The 25,444-nt window shown below is 53.0% G+C and overlaps 1 protein-coding gene across 1 annotated transcript in view; it reads left to right on the plus strand.

Annotated features, from left to right (window-relative positions):
• CEMIP (cell migration inducing hyaluronidase 1) overlaps nucleotides 1-25,444 on the plus strand; it is a 163,160-nt gene that overhangs the window by 124,327 nt on the left and 13,389 nt on the right. Inside the window, exons 14-23 of the mRNA XM_060005332.1 lie at nucleotides 7,857-8,062; nucleotides 8,832-8,901; nucleotides 9,892-10,020; nucleotides 12,002-12,087; nucleotides 13,232-13,363; nucleotides 16,349-16,384; nucleotides 16,464-16,619; nucleotides 19,394-19,574; nucleotides 20,934-21,149; nucleotides 24,336-24,547. Of these exons, the coding sequence (XP_059861315.1) occupies nucleotides 7,857-8,062; nucleotides 8,832-8,901; nucleotides 9,892-10,020; nucleotides 12,002-12,087; nucleotides 13,232-13,363; nucleotides 16,349-16,384; nucleotides 16,464-16,619; nucleotides 19,394-19,574; nucleotides 20,934-21,149; nucleotides 24,336-24,547 (1,424 nt within the window). The remainder of the gene's footprint in view (nucleotides 1-7,856; nucleotides 8,063-8,831; nucleotides 8,902-9,891; nucleotides 10,021-12,001; nucleotides 12,088-13,231; nucleotides 13,364-16,348; nucleotides 16,385-16,463; nucleotides 16,620-19,393; nucleotides 19,575-20,933; nucleotides 21,150-24,335; nucleotides 24,548-25,444) is intronic.

The raw sequence follows: 25,444 nt of genomic DNA on the forward strand, positions 1-25,444 counted from the left end.
AAAGGAATGCCTGCTGTTGCTGTATTTTCAATGCTCTGACTTAAAACCCACCAAGTATAAAGAAGAGAGCACTGGTTTGGGGGCACAGTCTAGAAGGGCCTGGTCCACAGGTCATGGGCTGTGGACCTCGGGCAAGTTGCTTACCCTCTCTCAACCTCAGCTCCCTCCTCCATCAGGTTGGGGACATAACACCAAACACATAGGGCTCTGAGGGGCCAGCGCCACGAGGGAGACCCAAGACCCGGTGCCCTGCCCGCTGGGCTCACGTGCAAATGTTGGCTAGGAGCCAGGGCCGGTTCCCCCAGCAGCGGGGTAGAGGGTTGCAGCTGGAGTAGTTGCTGGGAGACATGGGATTATTTTTCGGGTCCAAGAAAGAGGCAAAGGAAGATGTTTTCTGGCAAAAGCAGAAAGATAACAGGATTTCGAATAAATTCGGAAGGTTAGGGATGCAGTAGAAGACACAGGATGAACTTGGGCTCTGGAGCCAGACACTGTGGGTTCCCATCTGGCTGCCACTTCCTAGCTGTGTGACCTGGGTCAGGTGGTCTCCATGCCTCTGTTTCCTCTTCTGTAAGATGGGGAGCAAAGGACACGGACACGCCGCGCCGAGGGGCCTGGCCCAGGTTGGGCCCTGGAAGCAGGCGTCTGGTGGTCCCGTTCGCTCGTGCGGTGTGCCGAGTGAATGCACGGAAGGCAGTTGGAGACTGAGCTGAGAACACGTGCCGAAAAGAACAGCGTAGAGTTGGTGAGGAAACATCCCAGGACTGAGCCTTAGGAGCTTGACCTGCTTTAAGCACTTGTTCTAAAGTTTTGTCCTTAAGTTTAACTTAAGTTCGACTATGTCTAATGTTCCTCGAGAGAAAAATATGAAGATTACAAGAAGTCTGTAACTCCAGATCCGGGTTGATTTGAGGGGAAGCTGTTCTGAACCTCTGGGCAGTCACATACGTGCGCACACACACACGCACACGCACACACACACACATACTTGCCCTGTGGACATACGGCTGTGCTTTCCCACCCACTTGCTGTGTGATGATCTCGGGCAAGCTATTTAGTCACGTAGGTCTTCAGTTTCCTCTTATGTGCTGTGCAGAACAGGATGGCAGTCCCCCATGGCTGTTCGGTTAGAAACTATAGATGCGATACTTTGGGCCATCTTAGTAATACAGACCTTCCTCTGAGCAGTGATCCCAGGTCTCACGGGCTCGTGTATGGGGAGGCAGGGCAAGAAAAGTGCCGGGGGTGGAGCCAGAGGGCCCTCATCAGGGCAGCGCTGCAAGGGAGCATCTCTGTGCACATGCAGGCTGGGGAGAGGTGGGGAAAGTTAGCACAGGCCAGGCGTCCAAGTTCATGGATATGGGCAACGGACGGAGAGCGGAGTGGGGGGCATGGAAGGCAGGGGGCGAGGAGCGGCCATGGGAACTGGTACCTCCGGAACAGCCAGGCGGGTGAGTTGCACCCACGGCAGAGATAGATTTTTGGAGCCAGAGCTTTGGACAACTCAGGACCCGAAGACCCCGCCTACCAAAGCCTTCCTCCTGTCTGGCCGCCAGGGATGCCAGTCACCTGACGGGGAGGGCGCATCCCTCAGCTCCCTGGGTGTCGTTCAGACGCCAGGTGGCCCAGGTGCTTTGCACAGGCCTTGCCGAGGCGCCAGCGCAGCCTTATCTCGGTGGCCACGCGGGGCTCCGGCCACACTCCGCTCAGGCCCGCGCTCGGCGGCCAAGCTGTGCTTAGGACTTGGAGCTTGCAGGTCTCTGTGGCCTGAATCAAGGGGAAACCGAACGGCCATGGCTTAGAATCTCGACGACGTACGGGCCTCTACGTCTCTGAGCCAAAGAGGCAGCAGGATGACGGAGGGCGTTCTGTGCCTTTCTCTGCGAGCCGCACCCCTGGACGGGAGTTGGGGTTTCATGGACTAACACCTCACCCTGTAAAGGCTCCGTCACTGGGGCAGACAGTTCCAGGTTCAGAAAGGCTGCCTTGGGAGCTGCACTCCCTCCACCAGGATTTCACATTTGCTTCCTTTGTTTTGGCTCTAAGGATTTACCCACGGCTATGTTTAGAAAGATGTTTTTAGCTGATGGGATGAAAGGAGGCCAACAGCGGACAAAGACTGTTTTCTCATTTAGAGAGCAGAGGCCACTCAGTAACATCGTGAATGCCTTTTCCCTCACGCCATCCCCAATCCGGAGGTACCCTAGACCCCAGACAGGCAGTCACTGGCTTGTTGGAAAAAGGGGTTCCTATGTGTGCCCAGCTGGGAGGTGCTGCCCCACCTCACCACTGCTAGACACGCACTGGTACCCCCATCCTCAGAGAACAGCTTCCCTCATCCCCACCTCCTCCTGGGGCGGCCCACCTTTGGTCTTTCCCTTTCTTCACCACCAACTTTTGGAAGGAGTGATCTGAACTTAAGATTTCTGCCAGCATCTGTTACTCAACAAAAATGTGGGCTTCGCAACTTTTGTTCCCCTGAGCCCTGGGGACGGCTCTCAGTAACGTAACTCCACACACTAGTGCTCAGCTCCTGCCCCGCAAGCCCACTGCCCCCTGCTCCCTCCTCATCCGACTCTTACCCTTTCCCGTGGTGACAGTGATCGCCGTCAACTAGCGAGGTTAAAAGGATAGAGTCGCAGCAACCTGTGTTCTAATCCTGCCAGTGTGAACTTGACTGATGGATACTTTCTGCGCCTCAGTGTCCTCCTGTGTAAAGTGAGGGTGATGATAGAACCCATCTCAAAGGCTTTGGGGGAACCTTAAGCAGGTAATGCATGTGACATACTTAGCAATGATATTAGATAGTATTGTCACTGTGCCTCTTTCCCTGTGTTCTGTGTAAACCTCACTGGTTCCGTGAGATAGTGGTAGGTATCCCTCCCAGCACACAGAGTAAACCCCATAATTAAATGACCTTGGCAAACACCGAGCATGTGTCTTTCCTCCCCATTTTAGGGATTCACCGTGCATGCTGGCATTGTCAGGGTTGCAGTGAAAACGCATTTAATGCTGGTGATCCTAGCAATGTCAAAACTCATTTCACTGCAGAGCCCTTTATTCACACAACCTTGCGTTTCACAGAGTTAGTGTTCCACAGAGCAGAGCCTGGGAAATGCCTTTCCTGACACTGACACTGTTGACGGTGTCCTTCTTGAAACTGGGGGGGTTTGCACCAAAGCTCCGGGATGCTGGCAGATGGGGGGCAAAGGCTGCCTTCAAAGGAAGGGGCTACCGCACATTATCCGCGGGGTGGACAGCTGTGGGTGTAAGATGGGCTCACGCTACATCTTACTGTGTGTTTCTGAGCTCTGAGGCAGGGCACGGGGGTCACCTAAGTGTTCCTTCCTGGAAGACAATGACTCCATTCCAGTTCTCTTGAGAAAGGTGAAAAAGACTCCTGTACGGATTCTGCCTGTTTTCTCCTCTTTTCCTTTTTTACTGCAGAGTGGATGGGAGAAGTAAACATGTCCTGTCTTTCTTTCTCACCTCATTCACTGCTCCAGATGTGTTACCTCCAGTAGCAGGCCAGGATGTCCTCCAGTAGCAACCGGGATGTCCTCAACAGGCTGCCACATTGACTATGCAGGGGGCGCCCTACATGGATTGCAGCCAGTCCTCAAGCCCTCCAGCCTTAGGGAGACACCTTCCCTTTGGCTTTCCACTAAAGAGGACTGGAGCTCCTTTACCTCTTTGGTGGGAAACTCAGTGCCCTCTGTCCCAGTCTCAGAGCTCTGGGGATTGTGGGCGAGGCTTCTGTTTTCCCTGGTTTCCCCTTTTTCCAGTTTCTTGAATTCGGTCTCACTCATTTCTTGCTTCATGAGATGCTCTCATCTCTCCTTCCCTCCTGAGCCCAAATGAGGAACCCAGACTCCTGGGCTTGTTTCCCCACAAAGTTTCACTGGCCAGGGCTTCCGCTGGCAGAGTGGGAAAGAGATGGGAAGGAGGTAGGGTGCATCATAGGTCAGCACAGAAATCAACTGGAAATGGAGAAACAGGTCCCTCTTCTTAAACCCTCCCCTCCCCTCCCCTCCACCTGGCTGCGGGGGTCCTTCCTTCTCCTCCCCCACTGCTCCTGGGCCGCCTTAAAAACTCATTCTAGGGACTTCCCTGGCAGTCCAGTGGTTGGGACTCTGCGCACGAGTTAGATCCCTGGTTGGGGAACTAAGATCCCACATGCCACACAGCGGGGCAAAACAACAACAAAAAACACATTCTTCTCCTTATTAGGCAGAGTGATTGGTTTCTCCGTTTCCTTTCCCAGCTTCTATTTGCATATTCAGAAACTCATTAACACACCCTGCAAAGCAAATTACCACCTACTCCAAGGCTCTTTTCTTTAGCAGCTCAAGAAAAAAAAAGAAAAGAAAAATAGAAAAGAAAAGTAAACAGCAGAAGCTCAGAAATTACAGTCTTTCTTTTAATAGGATCCTATTTGTAGCCAGGTTTCTCACTAAGATGAATCATATCATACCCACCCTAGAAGGCAGAATCAGACATATAGCTCATTTCTGTGTGTATTTGTTTTAAACAGTAATTTCTTGTTCGTACTGTGTACAGGTTTCAGGGGGAAGTCATCACTTGGGGTGACTCTATGCCCTGATTTGCAAAGAACAGTTCCATTTTACGCCTGCTATCCCAGATTAATGACTCACGGTACCCCCTTTCACTCTCGATAATGTCCTGGTTCAGACAATAAACTAAATGGTCACCCTAATTGAAGCAGTTCCTGAGAGCTGGGGAGTTTCATCCTTCACAATGTCATGCCTAGACTCCACCTAACAACAGCTGAAGACTTAAAACAGCTCTCAGGAATCGTTCTCATGATTGTCAGTCATAAGGGAATATGTCCAGAAGGACAAAGGGAAAATACAGTTTGTGCAAGAGAATGGCAGGGAGCTTACACACTGCTTCTGGATAGCATGCGAGGGGATTCAGTGAGCACCCGTAAGTCCATACGTATGTGTGTTCATCCAGCTACTTACTATCTACCTATCTGTCTGTCATCTCTGTCTGTCCATCTCAAGCTATGTCACAGTTTAAGTAGCTAATTCTGGGAAATGTTCTAAGGAAGAACAATCGTACAGTGTCAGAGCTGGAAGGGATTTCAGAAGTCCCCCTAAGGACACTCAGGCAAATGACACCGCAAGTTTGTGATGAAACCAAACTTGAACTTGTGTCTTCTACTCCCAGCCCAGGGCTTTCTTCGACCTTATCATGCTTCTCTCTGGACTCTGTATGCCACCTCACCCCACTACTAACGAGAAGCAAGAAATGCAACACAAGATGGGAGGTTTCTTTTCTGGTGCTGTTGAGAATTGATTAGGACACAGGTTTTGGATCAGACAGATGGAGAAGCAAGTCTCAATCCGTCCTTGCAAGAGAAGTGACTCGGGCAGCTTTCTAAGTCTCGGTGCTATCAGTAGAAAGGGAATAGTAGTTTCGATAAGGATTAAATGAGATAATATATGTAAAACATTTCACAGTAAACAGTAGTTATTTTTATTCCTTTCCGAAAGGGTTTTTCTCTCCAGAGCACACCTCAAGGGGCCTGGAGGGAATTTCTTATTCAGGCATTTGTTAGAATAAGAATGTACCCAATTCATTATTCACTTGCATTCAGAGGACACCCAAAGTGCGATCCAGACGGCGGGCACCTGGGTGCCTAGGATTTAAAAGGAGCTACGGGCCCGGGTCTGAACACTGTTCCATGTCCCTCCGCTGGGCCTGAGTGTCCTCCTCTGTAACGTGAAGGCATTGAACTTGCTCTCGATGTCCCTGCCAGCACGAGCAGCCCACGTTTTTCTTGCCTGTTCCTCCCATGCTTGTCTTTCCAGGCGATTTGCAACAAACTTCCCTAGCTCACTAGGAGGAAAGGAAGCAGTCCCATTGCATGACCTTGGTATTGACTAAAATGCTTATTGGTGCACTGAGTAGCATTCAAGATCACGCCCTTGCCTATTACCAAAGATTAAGGCGGCGATCCTCGTTTGAGAAAACGAAGAGCTTGCCTGGAATAGGGCAGTTGTGCCTGTGCTCCGTCCTCATGGGTGAATGGACACAGTCAGAAAACTGGGGTTCCAGGGGGCTTCCCTGGTGGCGCAGTGGTTGGGAGTCCGCCTGCCGATGCAGGGGATGCGGGTTCGTGCCCCAGTCCGGGAGGATCCCACATGCCGCGGAGCGGCTGGGCCCGTGAGCCATGGCCGCTGAGCCTGCGTGTCCGGAGCCTGTGCTCCGCAACACGACAGGCCACAGCAGTGAGAGGCCCGCGTACTGCAAAAAAAACAAAAAAACAAAAAAAAGAAAACTGGGGTTCCAACCCTGGCTTTGCACATGTGGGTTTTGTGACCTTGGGCAAATCACTCAACCTTTCTGAGTCTCCTTTTCCTCATCTCTGAAAAAAATTAGTACAGGATTATGTAAGATTTCAGCAAGATTAAAAGATATAAGAGCCCAGGCCAGCGCTGGGACATAAAGGGTCCTAGTTCTGGATGCTTCTAGAGCGTGTCTGCCTGGGAGTTGGGGAGTAGGTAAGATTTGCCATAGAAAAGGCTCTGGAGGGAATTGGGGTGTTTACCCTCGATTAGTGCTTCTCAGGGACAATTTTTTCACCTCCCTTCCCCAGTGGAATACTTGGCCATGAACGCCTGGAGACGTTTTTGGTTGTCACAGCTGAGAAGGTCCTGCTGGCATCTAGTGGGTAGGGGACGAGGGATGTTGCTAAACTTCCTACGATGTACAGGACGCCCCTCGAAATGGTAACAGTGCCGACAGGGGAGTTGTTTGGGGATGATGTGTGAATTTCTCAGGGCCTGGTGCAGCAGTGGGTACTTACTAGGTGTGGGTAGAATGGTGTCATAGGGGAGCAGCAGCTTCCCTGGTTGGGTGACATCACTGGGCAGTCAGGACGCCGGGGGTGGGCATGAGGATGGAAGATCTCAGATGGTGTTTCTCACCATCCTCATGCCCCGCTGTGGACAGGGCACCTTGGACGGTAGCGTGCATCTCACCTATGGGGTGTTCAAGTGAAGCACGATGCCCGTTTGTCAGGGATGCCCGTGAACAGAGCCCTGCTTGAGAAAGGGAGCTAGGGCTCAGGCCAGAGGCCCTCTACCCACCTTCTCGTTCTCAGACTGATGAGTTCATAGACATTCAGACCCGGAAGGGGCCTCGGAGATCCTGGACTTGGACTCCTCCATTGTGTGGTGGGCAAAGTGTGTTGGCGAGAGGTTGGCAGACTTGTCTGAGAGCCTGTGATGCTTGTGGGCACAGCTAAGGCCGCACTCCGCGTCTCTCCATGCCTTCAAGTGGTTTCTCCACTCGGCCCACTGACTGTGATTCCAAGAAGGATATTGAAGAGCTGGAGTTTGCAGCATTTTCTGGTTTTCTGCAAGTGTGGCTCGTTGTGGTTGCAGGCTTCAAAGCTGGCTGGCCTCCACGGGAGAGGGCACCGTGAGGAACCAGCCTTACTAAGAAGCCCCCCTGGCCTGGCTCAGACGGAGCTCTCCCTACCCCCCTTTCTGGTGGGACCTCCACATGAAGTCCTCGTGAGCAGTGTACTCGCCGTGTCCTCACCAGATTAGGCTCCCAAGGCCTCGTCCCCGGTCTCCAGTCGGGCCCACCTCTAGCGGTTTGTTCTTCTCCCCACCCCGTGAAGGCTCAGCTGCAACACCTCCAACTGGAAAGGACTTCAAAGTCACGGCTCTGTCGTACCCATGTCAGGTCCACCTCCAACCCCCCAGATCCCCTCTCAGAGCCCGGTGCCTGGCTTAGGTTGTTTGACGTTTGTTGAGTGGCTGAATGAGCACATGAGTAATGGCGCTGGGCGAACTGTCGCTCTGTCTTGACCCCTGCAGGTCAAGGACGTTGTGGGCTATAATTCTTTGGGCCACTGCTTCTTCACGGAAGATGGGCCAGAGGAACGCAACACCTTTGAGCACTGCCTCGGCCTCCTTGTCAAGTCTGGAACCCTCCTCCCCTCCGACCGTGACAGCAAGATGTGCAAGATGATCACAGAAGACTCCTACCCGGGGTACATCCCCAAGCCCAGGCAGGACTGCAAGTAAGCACCTCCCTTTCCCTGCCCTGCCCCGCGCCGGGCCTGTGTGCACGTGCGCACACGACTTCCCAGCCCTGCGTCTGACTTCTCACTCTTGGGTTCCCGAGCGGCTTAGACCTCACAGCCCTTGACCACCCAAGGCTCTCAGCTGCTCAGACAGAGGGCAGGAGTGTGTTTTCGACTTCTCCCTGCTCAGTGTGCCTCACAGGCGTCGTTTTTGGCCAAAGAGAACCACGGTTCTCATCCTCGGGCTTTCCCTGAGGCCACACGGTGCTCCTTTGAGGAGAGGAAGCGGGCTGCCACCTCGGAGCCCACAGCGTGTACACGTGGGCACCGGCTGCGCTGGTCTGTTTCTTGACATGAGAGAGTCAGAGACAGAGAGAGAGAGAGAGAGAGCAAGAGAGGGAGAGCTTCCCGTACAATCAGCCTTCTGAGTCCAGGGCCTCTCCCTCAGAGACAGCCATTTTTCTAGGTTCTCCTGACTTACATTTCTTCTAGGATCCATCTCAGATTTAACTCACAAACGTGCTTATACCTTCAAGAGCCATGCCCCATGCAAATTCTGAACGTGTTAAAGACATAAATGTACCCCAGTTTAATGAGAAAACTGGGTTTCAGATGAGCAAATCAAGGGCATCTCAAATCACTGATAAGAGGCTCATCAAAGCAATGTTAGAGTCCCTGACATGGGCCACCCCTCCGCCCCAGGCAGCAAGGTGGGAGCCAGTAGCCCTCTGTCTGACGCCATTCAATCTCTGCCCCCCGCCCACAGTGCTGTGTCCACCTTCTGGATGGCCAATCCCAACAACAACCTCATAAACTGTGCTGCTGCGGGATCCGAGGTGAGCAGAAACATCCCTTTTTCGGGTGGGGCTGGGGGAGAGGAGATGGCCGGGGCCAACCCTGAAAGATGTGTGCCCTGAGCCCCCAGTCTAGGTATCCGTGCAGTCAGGCTTAGCGTGAAGAGGGGAGAGCCAGCTTGGGAGGCAGATGGACTCTGGCCTTTCGTCACACTGGTGACCGTAGCTAATGAGTAATCAATAGCCTTATTAGATGCCTGGCACATCCGTGTTCTAAGCTCAAATTTTTAAATTATATTTTTCACACTTTATTTTTTGTGTGTGGTGTTTGCACAAGCTCATTTACTTATATTTATTTATTTTTGGCCGTGCCACGCCGCATGCGGGATCTTAGTTCCCCATCCAGGGATTGAACCTGTGCCCCTGCTTTGGGAGCGTGGAGTCTTAACCCCTGGACTTCCAGGGATGTCCCATAAGCTCCAATAATTTAATTCTTGTGTCAACCCTATGAGGTTTGTACTATGGTGGGGAGGAAAGTTAGGCAGGGACATGCACAGGATACAAACACGGTATTCTGTCTACACAGCCCTGCCCTTACCCACCCCTTCATGCTGCTTACCTTCCTGGGGAGCAGGTCAGGTGCCGTCTCTGGGCCTCAGCTTCCATATCTGCAGAATAAAAGGGTAAAGCCAAGGACACTCAGGCAATCCTCCCATTATGTGTCAGGAGGGGGAGATTGACCCCGGCAGTGACTCTGAAATCCAGCCATTTGGCACCCATGGCTGATACAGTAGGACCACAGATACAGTAGGACCACAGAAGGGTTTTAACAGTCAGGATGGACGCCCACCCCCCAAAATATATTCGCCTCAAACTTCTCGCTGTTTCCCGCGGGTGTGTCTGGGAATGGGCGTTGGGGCCATTTGAGTGATAGTGCTAGGCCCACCCCTAGTTTGGGCCATCCAGTCACCCCAACAAGAAGCTCCCTGGTGCTGAATTCTGTGGCTTTCCCCCCATGTCCTCCTCCACCAGGAAACTGGATTTTGGTTCATTTTTCACCACGTACCGACGGGCCCCTCGGCCGGAATGTACTCCCCAGGTTATTCAGAGCACATCCCATTGGGAAAGTTCCTTAACAACCGAGCACACTCCAACTACCGGGTAAGTCCTTCCGGGCCTCCCCGCCCGCCCACTGGTCCTTCTTCCCAGGCCTGTGCATAATTAGAGCTGGAAGAGCCACAGCTCCCCCTGGCAGCCCCGGAGCTGGGCCCCTGAGTTCGATTTCGCAGTTCACTTGGGGATGGGAGCGGTGGTGACCCCAAAAAGCCAGGCCTGATCTGTGAGCTAGGGAAGGTCAGGACCTGGTTCTGCAGGAAGATGAAGGTAGCATTAGCATCCTCTCCTCTGGTCGCTTTTTTTTTCTGGGAAGCGGGTCCTCCATCCATGCAGTGCTAGGGAGGCAGGTGGAAAACAGACATTTCTGTCATCTTCGTTTGCTCATCAGTAGTTCTGTGTGTCCAGCACCAAGCGAGGTGCTGGGGAAAGGGACTGGGCTCTCGGGTGTGTCAAGGGCCCCCCGTTGAGGACAGCATCCAGACAGACCAGAGTCATGGGCACGTGGGAATGGAGCTGGGAAGCAAGGCTGAGACCAGCGATGCTGTGCTGGGGACAGAGGTGGTCTTGGGGACGCAGGGGCAGTGTGCAGATAGAGGCCCGAATGTCAAGGCTGTTCTTCTGGGCCGCTCCCTAGTGGTACAGATGAAGAAACAGAGGGTCCTAGAGGAGAATGGATACATTCAGTGTCAAAACCAAAGAGACTCAACTAGGGAGAAGCCCATGAAGATGAGAAGTAATCTCAGAATAGACCTGTGTATACAGCTAGGAGGTGGGGTGTGCCTGGGAGAGCCGTCTCCTTACGGAGCAGGTGCAGAGGCTCTGGGGGCTGTGGGAAGCAGGGGCGGTACTCCTTGTCGAGATCCCTTCGTTGAGAAGCCTTCCTATGAGCCGCAGGTAGGCCACGCAGTACCTGGATGTTTGGAGAGGTTGGAAAGGGGAGGAACACGTGAGGGAGGATGGTTTCCAACAGGGAACTAGGCAAGGACTCCTGGCCACAGATGGAGGGAGGGGCCCTCGGGGGTGGCAGGGTGGGAAAGGAGCAAAGAGGATCCTCGAGCTGGATGGATTCCGCTGCCTGGATTCCGATGGGTTCCGAGCCAAGGAGGAGCCCCGCGCGTGGTGTTCACGCCTGGTGAGCCCTGACTCCGTGCCACCGTGTGAGGGTCCTGCTCCCAGACTCTTCACGTGGCTTCTCTTATTTGGTCCTCACAGCAGGAATTCAGTGTTATCATCCCATCTTACACAGACTGCAACTGAGGCCCGAGAGGTGAAGGGATTTACCTAAGGTCCTAGCTCATGAGAGAACAACTGGGAATCAAGTCCCACTTCTCTTGACTCCCATCACCACTGCTTAATTAGAAGTCAGTTGAAGATCACAATAGCCAGTGTCCTCCAGTTCTGTAAAGAAGGAGTCCAAGCCTCCCTAGGAGGCCAAGGGAATCCAGCCCTGAAGGCGGACTGAACGGGGCCTCACTGGGCAGCCTCACTCCCACTCACCCATGGCTGACAAAGTGGACACCTTTGGAGCCAAATAAGAAAGCGAGGTTCTTTCCTTGGGTCAGGCGACAGCCAAGACAAGACTGGGGAAGGCTCCCAGACCCCTGCCCCAAGGTAAAGACGGGACTTAAGTTCGGCATCTTCTTTGCATCACTGCAGACACATTTCCCAAGAAATCATATCTGTCATCCTCAATTTGGGGCCTGGGCTTATAACTGCCCAATGCAGTGTGAGTTTGGGGCATGGACTTCGCTGTGTGGCCTTGGACAAGATACTTAACCCCTCTAAACCTCAAGGTCCTCATCTGTACCTCCAAGAGGACACCTTATTCCAGATTTGACTTGAGCAATGCAGAGCAATGCAGGTTCTTCACCTCCCTCGTTGCAGACCCCCTACTTCTATTAATGCGTCCTGAGAGGGAAGCTGGTTTCACTGGAGCATTCAAGAGTACGCAGTGAGGCTGGGTGTGAGAAGATGCCTGCAATCTGCTGTCCGAGCTCATGTGTCCCTGAATGTCCCCTCTCCCCAGGCTGGCATGATCATAGACAACGGGGTCAAAACTACCCAGGCCTCCGCCAAGGACAAGCGGCCCTTCCTCTCCATTATCTCCGCCAGGTAATTCTATGGGCACGTTCTGTGTGCTGCGCATGGAGCTCGTTGCTGGGGGTACCATGGTGAACATCGAGCAGGGCCAAATCTGAGTCAGGGCTGAGGCTTCACCAGCTGATGGGAAAAGAAATTCTGAGAGGTTTCTAAAAAAATCAGCAAAATCCAATACCTGCTTTTTGATAAGTTGACAGGACTGGCCAGGGCCCCAGCAGGTTGGACCAGGATAAAAAGGTGAAGAGAAAAGAAGGGAGGAATTTCGCTATCAATTTAATAGGAACATTCAGGTTGTACCTATAGGTACATCTGGAGCTCAGCCCAAGGCCAGGAGCTGCTTTTAAGAGATGCTGTCAAAACCTCAAGGTAGCTAGGAAAATCAGTACCCTTTAAGGAGACCAAGTGCTTGGTCTCTGTCAAAAGTGGGTAACACCGAGGACTTCCCTGGTGGCGCAGTGGTTGAGAGTCCGCCTGCCGATGCAGGGGACACGGGTTCGTGCCCCGGACCGCAAAGATCCCACATGCCGCGGAGCGGCTGGGCCCGTGAGCCATGGCCGCTGAGCCTGCGCGTCCGGAGCCTGTGGTCCACAACGGGAGAGGCTGCAGCAGTGAGAGGCCCGCATACCACAAAAAAAAAAAAAAAGTGGGTAACACCAATGACATGATCATGTCCATGGAAGGCATGACATGGAAGACATCAGGAGCACCCAGGCTCAGTGCTCCATTTGGTGGCTAAGATGTAGAAGCCCAGGAAAGGCACCAGGTCAAGGTTACCCCCAGGGGAGTAGAGAGCTGGGCACCTCAGACTCCCCTTCCCGGCCACAGGGCTGCATTACATGCCAGGCTTGGGACTGGCTGTCTGAACTTCCTTCTGTGATTTGACCCCTCCTTGGGGCGGCGGGGTTCCCCAGTGGTGATGATAACAAGAGCAGTGACATGTCTGTAGGATGCATGGGGCTGGACCCTGGGGAAAAGACCTCTGATTTCCGCACCAAGCTCAGGAAGTTCCCTGCAGAGCCCAGGGGGTGTGAGTCGGTTGCTGTTTAGCCCGAGTCTTCCGGGCACCATAAGCAGAGAGAAACTCACTGCCCAGAAGGCAGTCAGTTCAGGCGTCCCCTCAACACGGCCACCTGTGCCTCCCCATGCTCTGTTCCAGGTACAGCCCCCACCAGGACGCTGACCCGCTGAAGCCCCGGGAGCCGGCCATCATCAAGCACTTCACTGCCTACAAGAACCAGGACCATGGGGCCTGGCTGCGTGGCGGGGACGTGTGGCTGGACAGCTGCCGGTGAGTGTGACGTTGGCACAGCGTGGGACGATGCTCCTCCCCTGGGCAGGGGACAGACACGAGCGAGACAGAGAGAGGAATCCAGACATACCGATGTTTGACCTTCTGGTCGCCCACCCAGGCAGAAGCATGGAATGGCAGCGGGCAGTGACCCAGAGAACCCCCTAGAAGCAGCATGTGTCTTCAGCCCACCGTGCCAAGGGTTGTGGGGCATGACTTGCCCCCAAATAGTCACTGGGCTTGGCTGTAAGTCACGTAACTTGTCATATAACCAGTCAGCGAAAGGAAGGAAGGAAGCAGGAAGGAAACCGACACTTTCTAGGTACCTTCTGTGTGCTGGATCCTTGGCTGCATTTATTTCTTACCATGTTTCTTGGAGATATAAATTCTCATCTCCATCTTAGACAATGAGGCTCAGTTGAATGAATTTTCCGAAAGGTGAATAGTTGAACTGGGACTTCAAATACCAGCACATCAGACTCCAAGGCGCAGAGGAAAAAGACGAGGAACCCCGAGTTCTGATATAAGGTCCCCATGGAGAGCCACGGCCCACACTGGACAAGAGCCGGAGGGACCGGCAGCTGAGTTGGGACTTCCGCTAAGGGAGTAGCATGTAAATGTTCTCCTCAACTCCCCTTACTGTTAAAAAATGGGAATCAGAAACTCTACATGGGAAATAAGTGTATTTCTCCATTTTATCATGACCAGTTAAAGGAGAAGTGAAGGGAGACTTGCTTGTGAAAGGAGCAAGAGGAAGTGAGAGTGTGTGAGGAGAGAAACAGATTTCACACACACACACACACACACACACACACACGCTCACATGTGTAAAGGCTTCTCAGAAAAGCAGAGGCCTGGGCAAGACAGACACTGACCCATGGATGGACCCCAGAGAGAGCCAGACACACACAGGGATGGAAAAGGAATGTCGCTGGCAGAGAAACCGGGGCGGGTTTTTTTGTGGGGTCAGAGAAGAGAGGAAGGGATAGAAGAGGATTTTGAGAGTTTTGGGGAGAGGGGAAAGGGAAGAAGAGAGCCTCTTCTGGGCTTCTGAAGGGCGTTTAGGGTGTCAGACGGGAGGCAGGCTTGCTCTGAGTGGCTCTAGAGAGCAGAGGTTGCAGACCTGGGCTGATTTCCACTCAGTAGCAGGAAGAACTTTCCCGCAACACAAGACGCTAGTCAATGAGAAGAGCTGCTCATCCCTAGAATAGAGGCCCAAGGCCACTTGAGAGAGAAATTATGCAAGAGGTGAATGAAAGAGGAAACAGATGGGGGTCAAAGCTAAACTTCTCTGCGGTGTTCTGCCTCCAATGAATGTCTAGATTGCTGGAAGTTCAGGTCCCCGTAGAGGGAGTGGATGCCAGACTTGCGGCCGAAAGACAAATTGTGAAGCACTCCCCTGCCAGCGGGGCTGGATCTTCTAACCCTTCCCCAGCCTCCTTCCAAGGTAGCCCAGAATCTGGCTGGTGCAGAGGTTGTCGTCCCGTGAGTGGGCACAGCCAGGGGCTGACAGAAGATGGGGATCCCTTGAGAAGCTTTGAGCCTTTGGCCATGGTGTCCGTTTCTTAGGAAGGTCGCTCCAGCAAACCACTCCGTGGGTGGAGGCACTCCTAGAAGTGGGAGGGACGACTAATAATACGGCAGTGGTCCAGAGGAGAAGGAGTTACAGTGAGAACTTAGGTGAAAATGCGCTTCGGGAGAGGGAACAGGCTTGGGTGGACGGTAACTGTTTTGCTTTATGTGTGTTAAGTTTGAGATGCTTTTGGGATACCCCCGTGGAAATACACCAAAGTCTGGAAGTGCAGGGGGGAAGGGCGGCTGATTTTAGAGTCACCAGCAGACTGGTAGGGGTGGAGGCTGTGAGTCCTCATGCCGTCCCCAGGGGCACAGTGCAGAACAAGAGGACCTTGGGCAGAGCACTGGGGGACAGCGGTGGTAAGGAAAAACCATGAAGAGCCTGGGAAACAAAAATCAGGGAGTCCTGGGAGAGAACTAGAGAGCACAGGGCCCTGGAAGGCGGGCCTTGAACGGTGAATTTGAACTGGATGGGCTTCAGACAGGGAGAAGTGCACGCGTCCCGGAGGACGGGGAACAGGGCGCGCAGAAGCAAACCGGGAACTAGGGAGACTTCAGGCGGCCGGGACCCTCCCTGGAGCAGAGGGAAAGTGCATTCACTTGGGCCTGAAGCATGAGGGCAAGGATTGGGCTTAGGTTTCTGGATGCCGTGAAGCCACCGGAGTTTAGGAAGCAGAGAGTGGCGCTTGGAGGGGATGTTCACCCCTGGGACAAAGGAGGTGAAGGCAGCCACCATATCTGGACCCACGGTCCACGGCAGTGCAGACCCAAGGCTCGGCTCAGATTCTGTGGGACCCCTTATCACTCACAGCCAGACTTCCTCCAGACACGTGCTCCTCCTGGCCCGCAAAATGGACAACGGCAAAAGGGAGCTGATGAGATCGCTGCAGTGTAATTGCAAACTTACTTCTCAGGGCCAATGTCCGCCTGACTTCTGGGAAAGTTAGAAATCAGCTATCAGGGTCCTTCCTGCTGTGGCTGAAACAGTAATGAGGATGGCTACGGGCAATGGAACGGCATCCATGTACCCCCACCGTTACCCAGGGCGGGCTGGTCCTGAGGGTGGCAAGACCTTCCACGTCCCTTTGGTCCAGTATCCCACTGAGCCCTGGAATCACAGGTGGGGGTGGGCTGGAGAGGGAGGCCCGTGGAGTCCAGTCTGAACGCTGCTAATGCAACGTGGCGCCAAACGCTGGGAGCCCCTGCGTTCACTCTTTTCTCTTTGGAGTCAGACACTGTGTGGGTGGGGATCTAGGCGATCCCATTACGCAGAACGTGTAAGCCTGCTCCCTCAGCAAACCCCGTGCTTATGCAAAGACCCCTCCCCTACACAGGATCCACGGTATGACAGCAGGGCGGGGAGGAGTCCTTCCCTCCACGACTTCACTGACTGTCTGCTCTTGTCCCCAGGTTTGCTGACAATGGCATTGGCCTGACCCTGGCCAGGTAAGAGCCAGTCATTGCCCTTGGCACCCTGTGGGTTGCTGTCTCTGGACGTCTCATTCCGGACGTCTTCTCTCTACAGTGGTGGGACCTTCCCGTATGACGATGGCTCCAAGCAGGAGGTCAAGAACAGCTTGTTTGTTGGCGAGAGTGGCAACGTGGGGACAGAGATGATGGACAACAGGATCTGGGGCCCAGGTGGCTTGGACCACAGCGGAAGGACCCTCCCCATAGGCCAGTAGGTTTGCAAGCACGGCAGCTTCTTTGTTCTGCGTGGCTTAACCTGAACGACAGCAGTGGAAGGAAAGATGCTAGGATGTGATTTCTACCTGTGGACTATGAATTCCTCTGTCCTCTACTGGTCAGAGAAATCACTGAAACAATTGAGATTAACCAGCAGGGGGGTGAAATCTAGAATCAGAAAGAGAAGTCAAAAAAACTGTGTCGAATATGAGTCAACAGGGAGACACAGCTGTCAAAACATAAAACGTTGTTCTGAGCTACGTTAACGGGAATTTAGTGTCCAGGATGGGTGACCATGGCTTCCTCTCTCCTCGGACAGCACCCCCACTGGGAGCATCTCATCCACCTCTGACGGTGGCAGAGTGATAGTCACACACAGATTGGGATCTTCAACCAGAGGCTGGGACCAGACGTGGGGGAAGAGCCCGGGAGATGCTGTCACACATTCTCAGGGCTGCTGTGCGCATACAGGATGAAACTCACTCTGTGTTAGGGTTAGAATTGGTTTTGTGCAGGAAGGAGTTTTCTAGCAGTCAGGTTTGTTAAACAGCAGAAGAGCATGCCTGTCCTGGAGGGTCACAGGCTCTCTGCTGCTGGATGATAAGCAGGTGGTTGGAGAGGGAGGGGGTGACTTGGAGAGCGGACGCACCAACGGAGCAAAGGGACTTGGTTAATTCCTCGGAAAGCTGCAGCTTGGGTCCGTGGTGAGGAAGTCTCTCCTTCTGATGGTGTTTCTGTTCAGACAGGAATTCAAGCCAGAGAGCCACAAGCAGCAGCGGGCTAGGATGAGCCCTTTCTGCCCCTCTGAGCTTTTCCCTCTTTCTCTAGGAATATGTCCTTCCTGCCTCTACAGGTAGGACGTAGGCCTAAACTCCCAGCCCTCGTGGGATGGGTATCTTTGAAAAGAGTTTGCAGAGAGAACCACAGTCTCCTTTGGCATGAGTGGTCCAGAAGCCCTTGTTCCTGTCTAGCCTGAGCGGTGTGGCCGTCCCTTCAGATCATTTTTATGAGCAATGCTGGGTTTGCATATTTGGGTTTCTTTGCTGAGGGTTACCAGCCTCCCCAGGGCCAGAACGTTCTGACGACTTCCAGAGGTGAGTTTGTTTATGGAGGCCTGACAGCTTTGTCAGACTTAGGCAGGTCCCTCAAACTGCATTTGTAAGCAGGAGCCCAGGACCCCACGGTCCTGATCGTGAGGGATTCATCCCGTATGGGCCTGGGTCGGGGTCCAAGGGTAGAGTAAGCACACAGTTTAAATATAGAGCAGTGAGAACGGGCTGTCCCTAAGATACCTTAAATGGAAAAATGCATGGCGCCACTCCGTGAGAGCCAGGATTCAAGGCGACGACATTCATCAATTGCAAATATAAAAATACAGAAATACCAGAAGCCCTTGGCACACCGTGTGCTGCAGGGACATTGCCGAGACTGGTGCCACCAGGCCCTTCCTCAGGGAACCGTATCTGGTGAGGGGAGCTCAGCGCTGAAGTAGGGACCAGCTGGAATGTGACTTCTCCCCATAGATTGCCCTTTTCTGCTTTCTTGTCCCTCTTTCTGCCCTTTCTTCTCTATGTTCACCATGGAAGGAGAAGGCCCTGACCCAGAAGTCGAGATACCAGTAAAAGCGTAAACATTGGGCTTGAAGAATGAGCAAGCCTAGCTTTGGGGCCAGGCCCAAAAAGGATCGGCCCAGCCAGCCCCTCCTAGGCCCTTGTTTCCCACGCCCTGCTCAGGAGTCCGTGGCAAAGGAGAGAGGCGTCTCGAGCACCCTGCCCCCTTGCTGGGCCGAAGGCAGAATTTCCAAGTCCCCAGTTCTCCTCCAGCCCCTCCTGTAGCTCCAGCTCCAGGCCTTTTGCCTCTTCCTCCATCTTTCCCTGCCTCTGGGGTATCAGGCCCTTCTAGGGGTCCCCTGGCGGTTCACAGTCTTGCCCTCCCAAGGGGGCCTGCCCTCCCTTCTAGGGATGCTTGAAACATCACCATGCAGCTATTTTTCCGTTTCATTATCACCTTCCATTCTGTGTCCTTCCTCTCCCTAGTTTCCCAAACCCCGCGTACTGCCCATCGAAAGGCTTACTCACAGAGAGAAAGCTCATCTGGGTCTTAATCTAATTAAATTGTTATAGCAACTGAGACCAAGGCGATAATGAGTAATGGCTCTACTCTCCCAAGGGACACGATACTGGCTCTCTCCGGTAATATTTATTTATCCAATGCCTCTTCATAGGATGGGAATATGTGGGGAAATGTTTGTTTTTTGTTTTTTTTGCGGTACGCGGGCCTCTCACTGTTGTGGCCTCTCCCGTTGCGGAGCACAGGCTCCGGACGCGCAGGCTCAGCGGCCATGCCTCACGGGCCCATCTGCTCCACGGCATGTGGGATCTTCCCGGACCGGGGCACGAACCCGTGTCCCCTGCATCGGCAGGCGAACTCTCAACCACTGCGCCACCAGGGAAGCCCTGGGGAAATGTTTGTATAGAGGACCGTCTCTCAAACCCCAAGCCAGCAGCTAGACATCCATCTCTCCATCCATCCATCCATCCATCCAATAATTCATCCAGTAATCATTTATTGACATTTACTGTGTCCATAAATGCTCTCTCAGTGAATTCATTAATGCCTCAATAATGTTCTGTTAGAGGGGGAGTTTGGGGGATGGGAATCAGGAATGGTTTACCCAGAAGGTCTCTTACCATCCACCTCGGAGGGTGTGAACAGTGTTGCGGCACAGCATGGCAATCAGCCTGACATCTGGCTTGCTTAACTCCATAGGAATTTCCCGATCCGAGGAATTCAGTTCTACGACGGCCCCATCAACATCCAGAACTGCACTTTCCGCAAGTTTGCAGCCCTGGAGGGCCGGCACACCAGCGCCCTGGCCTTCCGCCTGAACAACGCCTGGCAGAGCTGCCCCCATAACAACGTAACCGGCATTGCCTTTGAGGACGTCCCGGTGAGTCCTTGAGGCACCAGGGCGAGCTCCCGGCAAACCCAGACCTTGGGCGGTGATTCACAAGTCCCTGCGGGGCCTGGAGTTTGAGCCGTTGCCACCACCGCAGGGGTTGAACATTCTTCTCCAAGCAGGCTGGGCCACGTCCCAGGTCTGTCTGCATCCAAACTGGAAAAGTACAAGTGTAGTTTGCCCCACAGGTCAAGTCTGGGTAAATGCCCCCTTGCCCTCACCCTGCTCAGAACCCACCCAAGCCTCAGAAGGAACTTTCCACTGCCCTCAAGGTTCTGAGGCTCTGGTCCTCCAAGGCTCTTGGGTTCGACCTACCGAGTCTGGTGACCGGGCCACTTCAGTTAGCACAATTCATCTAAAAAAAAAAAAAGAAAAAAAAAACAAACAAAAAAACCCCCCAGCAATTCCCAAAGGAATCGTTGCTGAAGATGCTCTGTTTAATTTCTCCCGGAGAGTGGAACATAAACAGGGCCCTCCTAGCCCTAGGCAGCCAACAAGTTAGGAGCCGGGGGTGAGGAGGTCAGGACAAAGGGCTGCGCTTTGAGACGAGGCAGGTCCGGGGCTCCTGGTGCCTTTTCTCTGGGTTACAGCTTGCCCAGACCTCCATTCCTCCTCCAGCCCTCTGCTCCTGCCCTCTGCCTGTCTGCCCAGTTCCTGGCAGCCTGAGCGAAAAGATGTGAAACTCAAGTTACTGAATTTCCTTACTCAGGCCACCGAGGGCCTGAAAGAGGTCAGTCGTGGAAATCTCCAAGGGCTCATGTTGAAAGACTGACTTCCTGAAACACGCCGCACACTCTCACACACGTTCTCTCTCCCGCATAGCCATGCGACGTGTGTGTGTGCGTTTATTATACATGTATATGTACTTTCTCATACATTCACTGCCACTCAGCCTCATTCCCTCTCCACCTACACACACTCACACACACACATTCACTCACACCCACTCACGCACACACGCGTGCGCACACACACATAGATACATTCACTCACACTCACGCGCGCACACACACTCTCACACGCACACACTCCTGTGCCTGCCTCCCCATCCCTGCAGTGCTTTGAGCCACGTATCAGAGCTCTCTCCAGGGTCACACACAGCAGCCAACCCTCCAGTGAGCAGAGGCCAGAATAACGTGCTGGGTCTGAGAGCTGAGGCACAGTGAACGTCTGGCTGTTTCTCTGGCTCCATCCGAGAGGTCAGCCATGCGCTTTCCTGTGCTGCCCCAGAGCATCTTTGGTTTGGCTGGTTTGTAACGTCTGGAAATCGGAAACTTCGCCCTGGCCTGACGACAGCTGCTGCTTCCCTTCACCTTCTGGTCCAGCCTCACATTCCTGGGCTGTGTTTAGATTACTTCCAGAGTGTTCTTCGGAGAGCCTGGGCCTTGGTTCAACCAGCTGGATATGGACGGGGACAAGACGTCGGTGTTCCATGACGTGGATGGCTCCGTGTCCGAGTACCCCGGGTCCTACCTCACCAAGGACGACAACTGGCTGGTCCGGCACCCAGACTGCATCAACGTTCCGGACTGGAGAGGCACCATCTGCAGCGGGCGCTACGCACAGGTGGGGACGCAGGGCGCACGCCCTCAGTGTCACCAGTCACTCACTCACGGGACAAGCATTGAGTGAGAGCCTACTGCATGCCTGCCTCTGTGCCAGGCCACAAAGGGACATAGGTTTCTTCTTCATTCTTCTTTCTTTCTTTTTATTTTTTTCTGGTAACCCAGTAGGATTTTCAACAAGTCCAAGTGAAAACACTTTGTAAGCAGAATGCTTAGAAAAAGAAGTCAGACTTTGGCACCTATTAACTGTGTGACCTTGGGCAAGTTACCTAAACTCTTGGAGTGTCAAGTTCCTCATCTGTAAAATCGGGATAATAGTTGAACCCTTTTAATGAGCACATAGAGTGCTTTACCAGCCCTCTCCACCAGAAATGCAGTGCAAGCCGTCCGGGTGATCTTAAATGTAGCCACGTGGAAAAGGCAAAAGAAATGGCTGAAATCAATTTTAATAATATACTTTGTTAAACTCAATATATTCAAAATACTACCATCTCAACATATAATCAGTATAAAAAAATCATTAATGAGGCACCTTACATTCATATTTTTTTCCTGTTCTAAGTCTTTGAAACTCCCTGCATATTTTATACTTGTAGCCCACTCAGTTTGGATTCGAATTTTCTACAATTAAAGTAAAAGCTAGTCCTACCAAAACAATAAAGCTATGTTTAACTATTCAGCTGGAAAACTATTTTACCCCACTTTTGGTTGGAAATGTAAGTTAATTAAAATGAGGTTTAAAGTTTGGGTCCTCCGCCACACCGGCCACATTTGCAGTGCCCAGTGGCCACATGGGACAGCGGGCTGAGTCAGTGCCTGGAATGTGAAAACATGAGTTACTGTAGTATTGTTACTGGTGTTATGTGGAAGGAGAGCTGAGGACTAGATGAGCAAGGGAGAGAGCCCCCGAGGAAACGAAGAGCTGTCAGATCAGGAGGGAAGCGCATGAGCCCAGTGACCCCCGAAGGGGCAGGAAAACGTAGGAATGGGGAATCCTCACAACCGTCCCGCAGGCAGGCATTCCTCTCACCGCTGTGGGCAGCAGCATCCCGGGCATTAGCAAAGAGAGAAAGGTGGACTTCCCTGGTGGTCCAGTGGTCGAGACTCCATGCTTTCACTGCAGGGGACCTGGGTTCGATCCCTCAGGGAACTGAAATCCCACAAGCCCCGAGGCACGGCCCCCCCCAGAAAGAGAAAAGAGCTAAAAGTGATTTCGGGTCTGGGGAGGGATGGGGCAGGGGGCTAGTGCCAGCGAAGGGGAAGGGCCATGGGGGGCAAGGTGGGCCCCTGGAGGCGGGGCCGTGCTGGGAGCGGGTGCCAGTGGAGGCGGGAGGGATTGGTAGCAGGAGGGGGGCACAGAGGAAGGCAGGGGCCTGGGGCAGGGAGGTCCAGGGTATTTCTTTCCGCAGTAGAAGGGGAGGTCATGCAGTGAGAGGGCAGAGAGTGGGCCTGAGCTGGGTGGCCCGCAGAGAGTGATCAGGTTGGGAAAAGGTGCCGTGGAGACTGGAAGATGCTGACAGAGGCGTGCGGAAGGAGTGCCAGGTGGTGCTGCAAACCCAGTGGAGACTGTACACGGAGCATGGAAGGGGCACCGTTCCTCCTGGCTGCAGGACTTTCTCAGCCCTGCTCCAGAGCCCTGCAGAGGAGGTGGACCCGTGGAATGATCCAGGCCGAGGCATCTGCTGCATGGGTGGGCAGGGCAAGGGATCTGATGCTACGGGAGCGAGTGGTTGACCTGATGGTCTAGGGCAGATAAGAAGGGAAGTAGAGTCAGAAGGAGCTGACAGATTGGGGTCATGACCTGAATAACTAAAGGCTGACCAAACCCTTAAGGCTTGCAGGCACACTGCGGGCCTTATAGCATCCCTGATTCGAGGGCGAGACATCCCATGTGGAGCCTTGATCCTGAGCTTCCCTCCCACCCTTTCTTTCTGATACATCGCTTATTTTCTGCCGAAAAGGGCTGATTGTTAGTTAGAGCTTGCAGGTTACCATACCTGGCTACTGGTGAAATATTATTAATAATCTCCTCCCTCCACTTTGCAGCTTACAAAAGGCTTTACTATACCTTTAAATTCTTATACCCATGACACCGCCATACTAGGGCAGGGTTGAAGTTTCTCTTCCCATTTTATATGTGATACAACTAGAGGGGAAGATAACCCCTTCTTTCCAAAGGCACAACATTATTGCATCTTGATGCGATGGTCTCTCTTGGCCACAGCTACGGGGATGTCACCCGATGAAATGGGACAGGTCCTAAAACAGGACACAGTGTTTTATTTATTTTAACGAATGTTTTATTGAAGTAGAGTTGATTTCCAATGCTGTGCCCATCTCTGCTGTACAGCAAAGGGGCCCAGTTATACACATACAGACATTCTTTTTTTCATATTCTTTTCCATTATGGTTTATCCCAGGATATTGACTATAGTTCCCCGTGCTATACAGTAGGACCTTGTTGTTTATCTATTCTAAATATAATAGTTTGCGTCTGCCAACCCCAAACTCCCAGTCCATCCCTCTCCCTCCCTCCCTTCCCCTTGGCAACCACAGGTCTGTTCTCTATCAGGACACAGTCTTTTAAACCAAGAGTGGCCCAAATTATCCAGGCTCTTCTGTTTTGTCCCTTGGACTCAGTGGCTGACAGTCTTGCTTTCATATTTGTCTCTGAAATGAGATGCCATTCATTCCCCCGAGGTGCACTGATAGCCACATGGACTGGCCACACGGGCCAGACACTGAGAATCAGAGGGAGAAGCAGGCAACACATCAGGCTCTTTCTCAAATACAGACAGGACAGCAGCCGGTTAAAGGGGAGTTGCATTTGCAGCAGAAGTGTCATAAAACTCTCTCCCTTCCTCCTCTTTCCTGATACCCCTCCTTTTCCAAAATTCGCTGACTGTTAAGCAGACTCCCCTCAAGTTGCCACTGGTCTCTCCTCTACACTTTTTTTGAAGATGTACAGAAAGCGTTAGCTGGATTGCACAGTACGGCTCAGGCCGCATTCACCAGCAGAAAGGGATGCCCCCTTATTTGGCCTTCTTTCATTCAAGCTTTCTAAAAAGGGCTCTGTGAAGAGAAAGTCCTTTTGCAAGCGTAGTCTGTAGTCAGATGCTAACCAGATGCTCTTGGAATAATCCCTTGTCATTGCCTCATTGTGTGTTTCCTCTCTGGGCTTTAAAAGATGTACATTCAGGCCTACAAGACCAGTAATCTGCGAATGAAGATCATCAAGAATGACTTCCCCAGCCACCCTCTCTACCTGGAGGGGGCTCTGACCAGGAGCACCCACTACCAGCAGTACCAGCCCGTCATCACCCTGCGGAAGGGCTACACCATCCACTGGGACCAGACGGCCCCTGCCGAGCTCACCATCTGGCTCATCAACTTCAACAAGTGAGTGGGTGCCTGGCCAGGAGCAGTGTGACATGGGGACAGCTGCTCTGGCTGAGCTCAAAGCAGCAGTGATAACGATGCCTCGTTGCAAAGCCCCGGGCTTCCCGCTCACAGACCCTCAGGCTTGCCCACGTCATCCCTGCACGAGGATGGATCTAGACGTGACATCACTCGGTGGTTAAGAATCAGAAGACCCGGGCTGAGCCCCCGTTCTGGGCGTGGGTGACGCCGGGCAGGGCGTCTCACCCCTGGGAACCTTAGTTCCTTCATCTAGGAGATGGGGATAGTCTCACTCTGCAGAGCTGCAATGGGGATCGAGTGGGACAGTGTCTGGCAGGCGTTTCACCCAGGACCTGGCTTTACGAAGGGCTCAGTACACGGTCAAAAACCCCTGGTGGCTCTTGTTACCGTTTTATGGGGGGGGGAAGGGGGCGGGAACAAGGCTCTGCGAGGTAGAGGGATTAAGCTGAGGGCATCTGGAGAGAGCTTCATGTATTTACGTTCATGTATTTTCTATGCACGTCATTAACTTGTCACAGTAGTCCCATGAGACAGACAGACATCAGTTGCAGAAAATGATACCCAAAGAGCTGAAATGGGCCCCACAGTCAGGCTGGACCGGGAAGGGGCTGAATCCAGGTCTTACAGATCCTGGCTCTTCCACTCCAGCCCTATTGAAAGAACATTCATTTTTCTTTCCCCCAGCCAACGATCCACACAGAGCACCCAATGCAGGCCCTGGGGACGCCCCACCGCCCCCTCTCATTCACTGCAGTCACCGTTTCTCCCTCTCTCCTTGAACGCTTTGTGACGCAGTCATTACCAACAGCAAAGCCTTCTTTCAAAAGTTCCCACTGAAAAGTGGAAGCGCCGTTTGGTGGAGAACGCTTTGGTCTC

Source organism: Delphinus delphis, chromosome 2 (assembly GCF_949987515.2).
Source record: "Delphinus delphis chromosome 2, mDelDel1.2, whole genome shotgun sequence".
Classification (NCBI taxonomy): domain Eukaryota; kingdom Metazoa; phylum Chordata; class Mammalia; order Artiodactyla; family Delphinidae; genus Delphinus; species Delphinus delphis.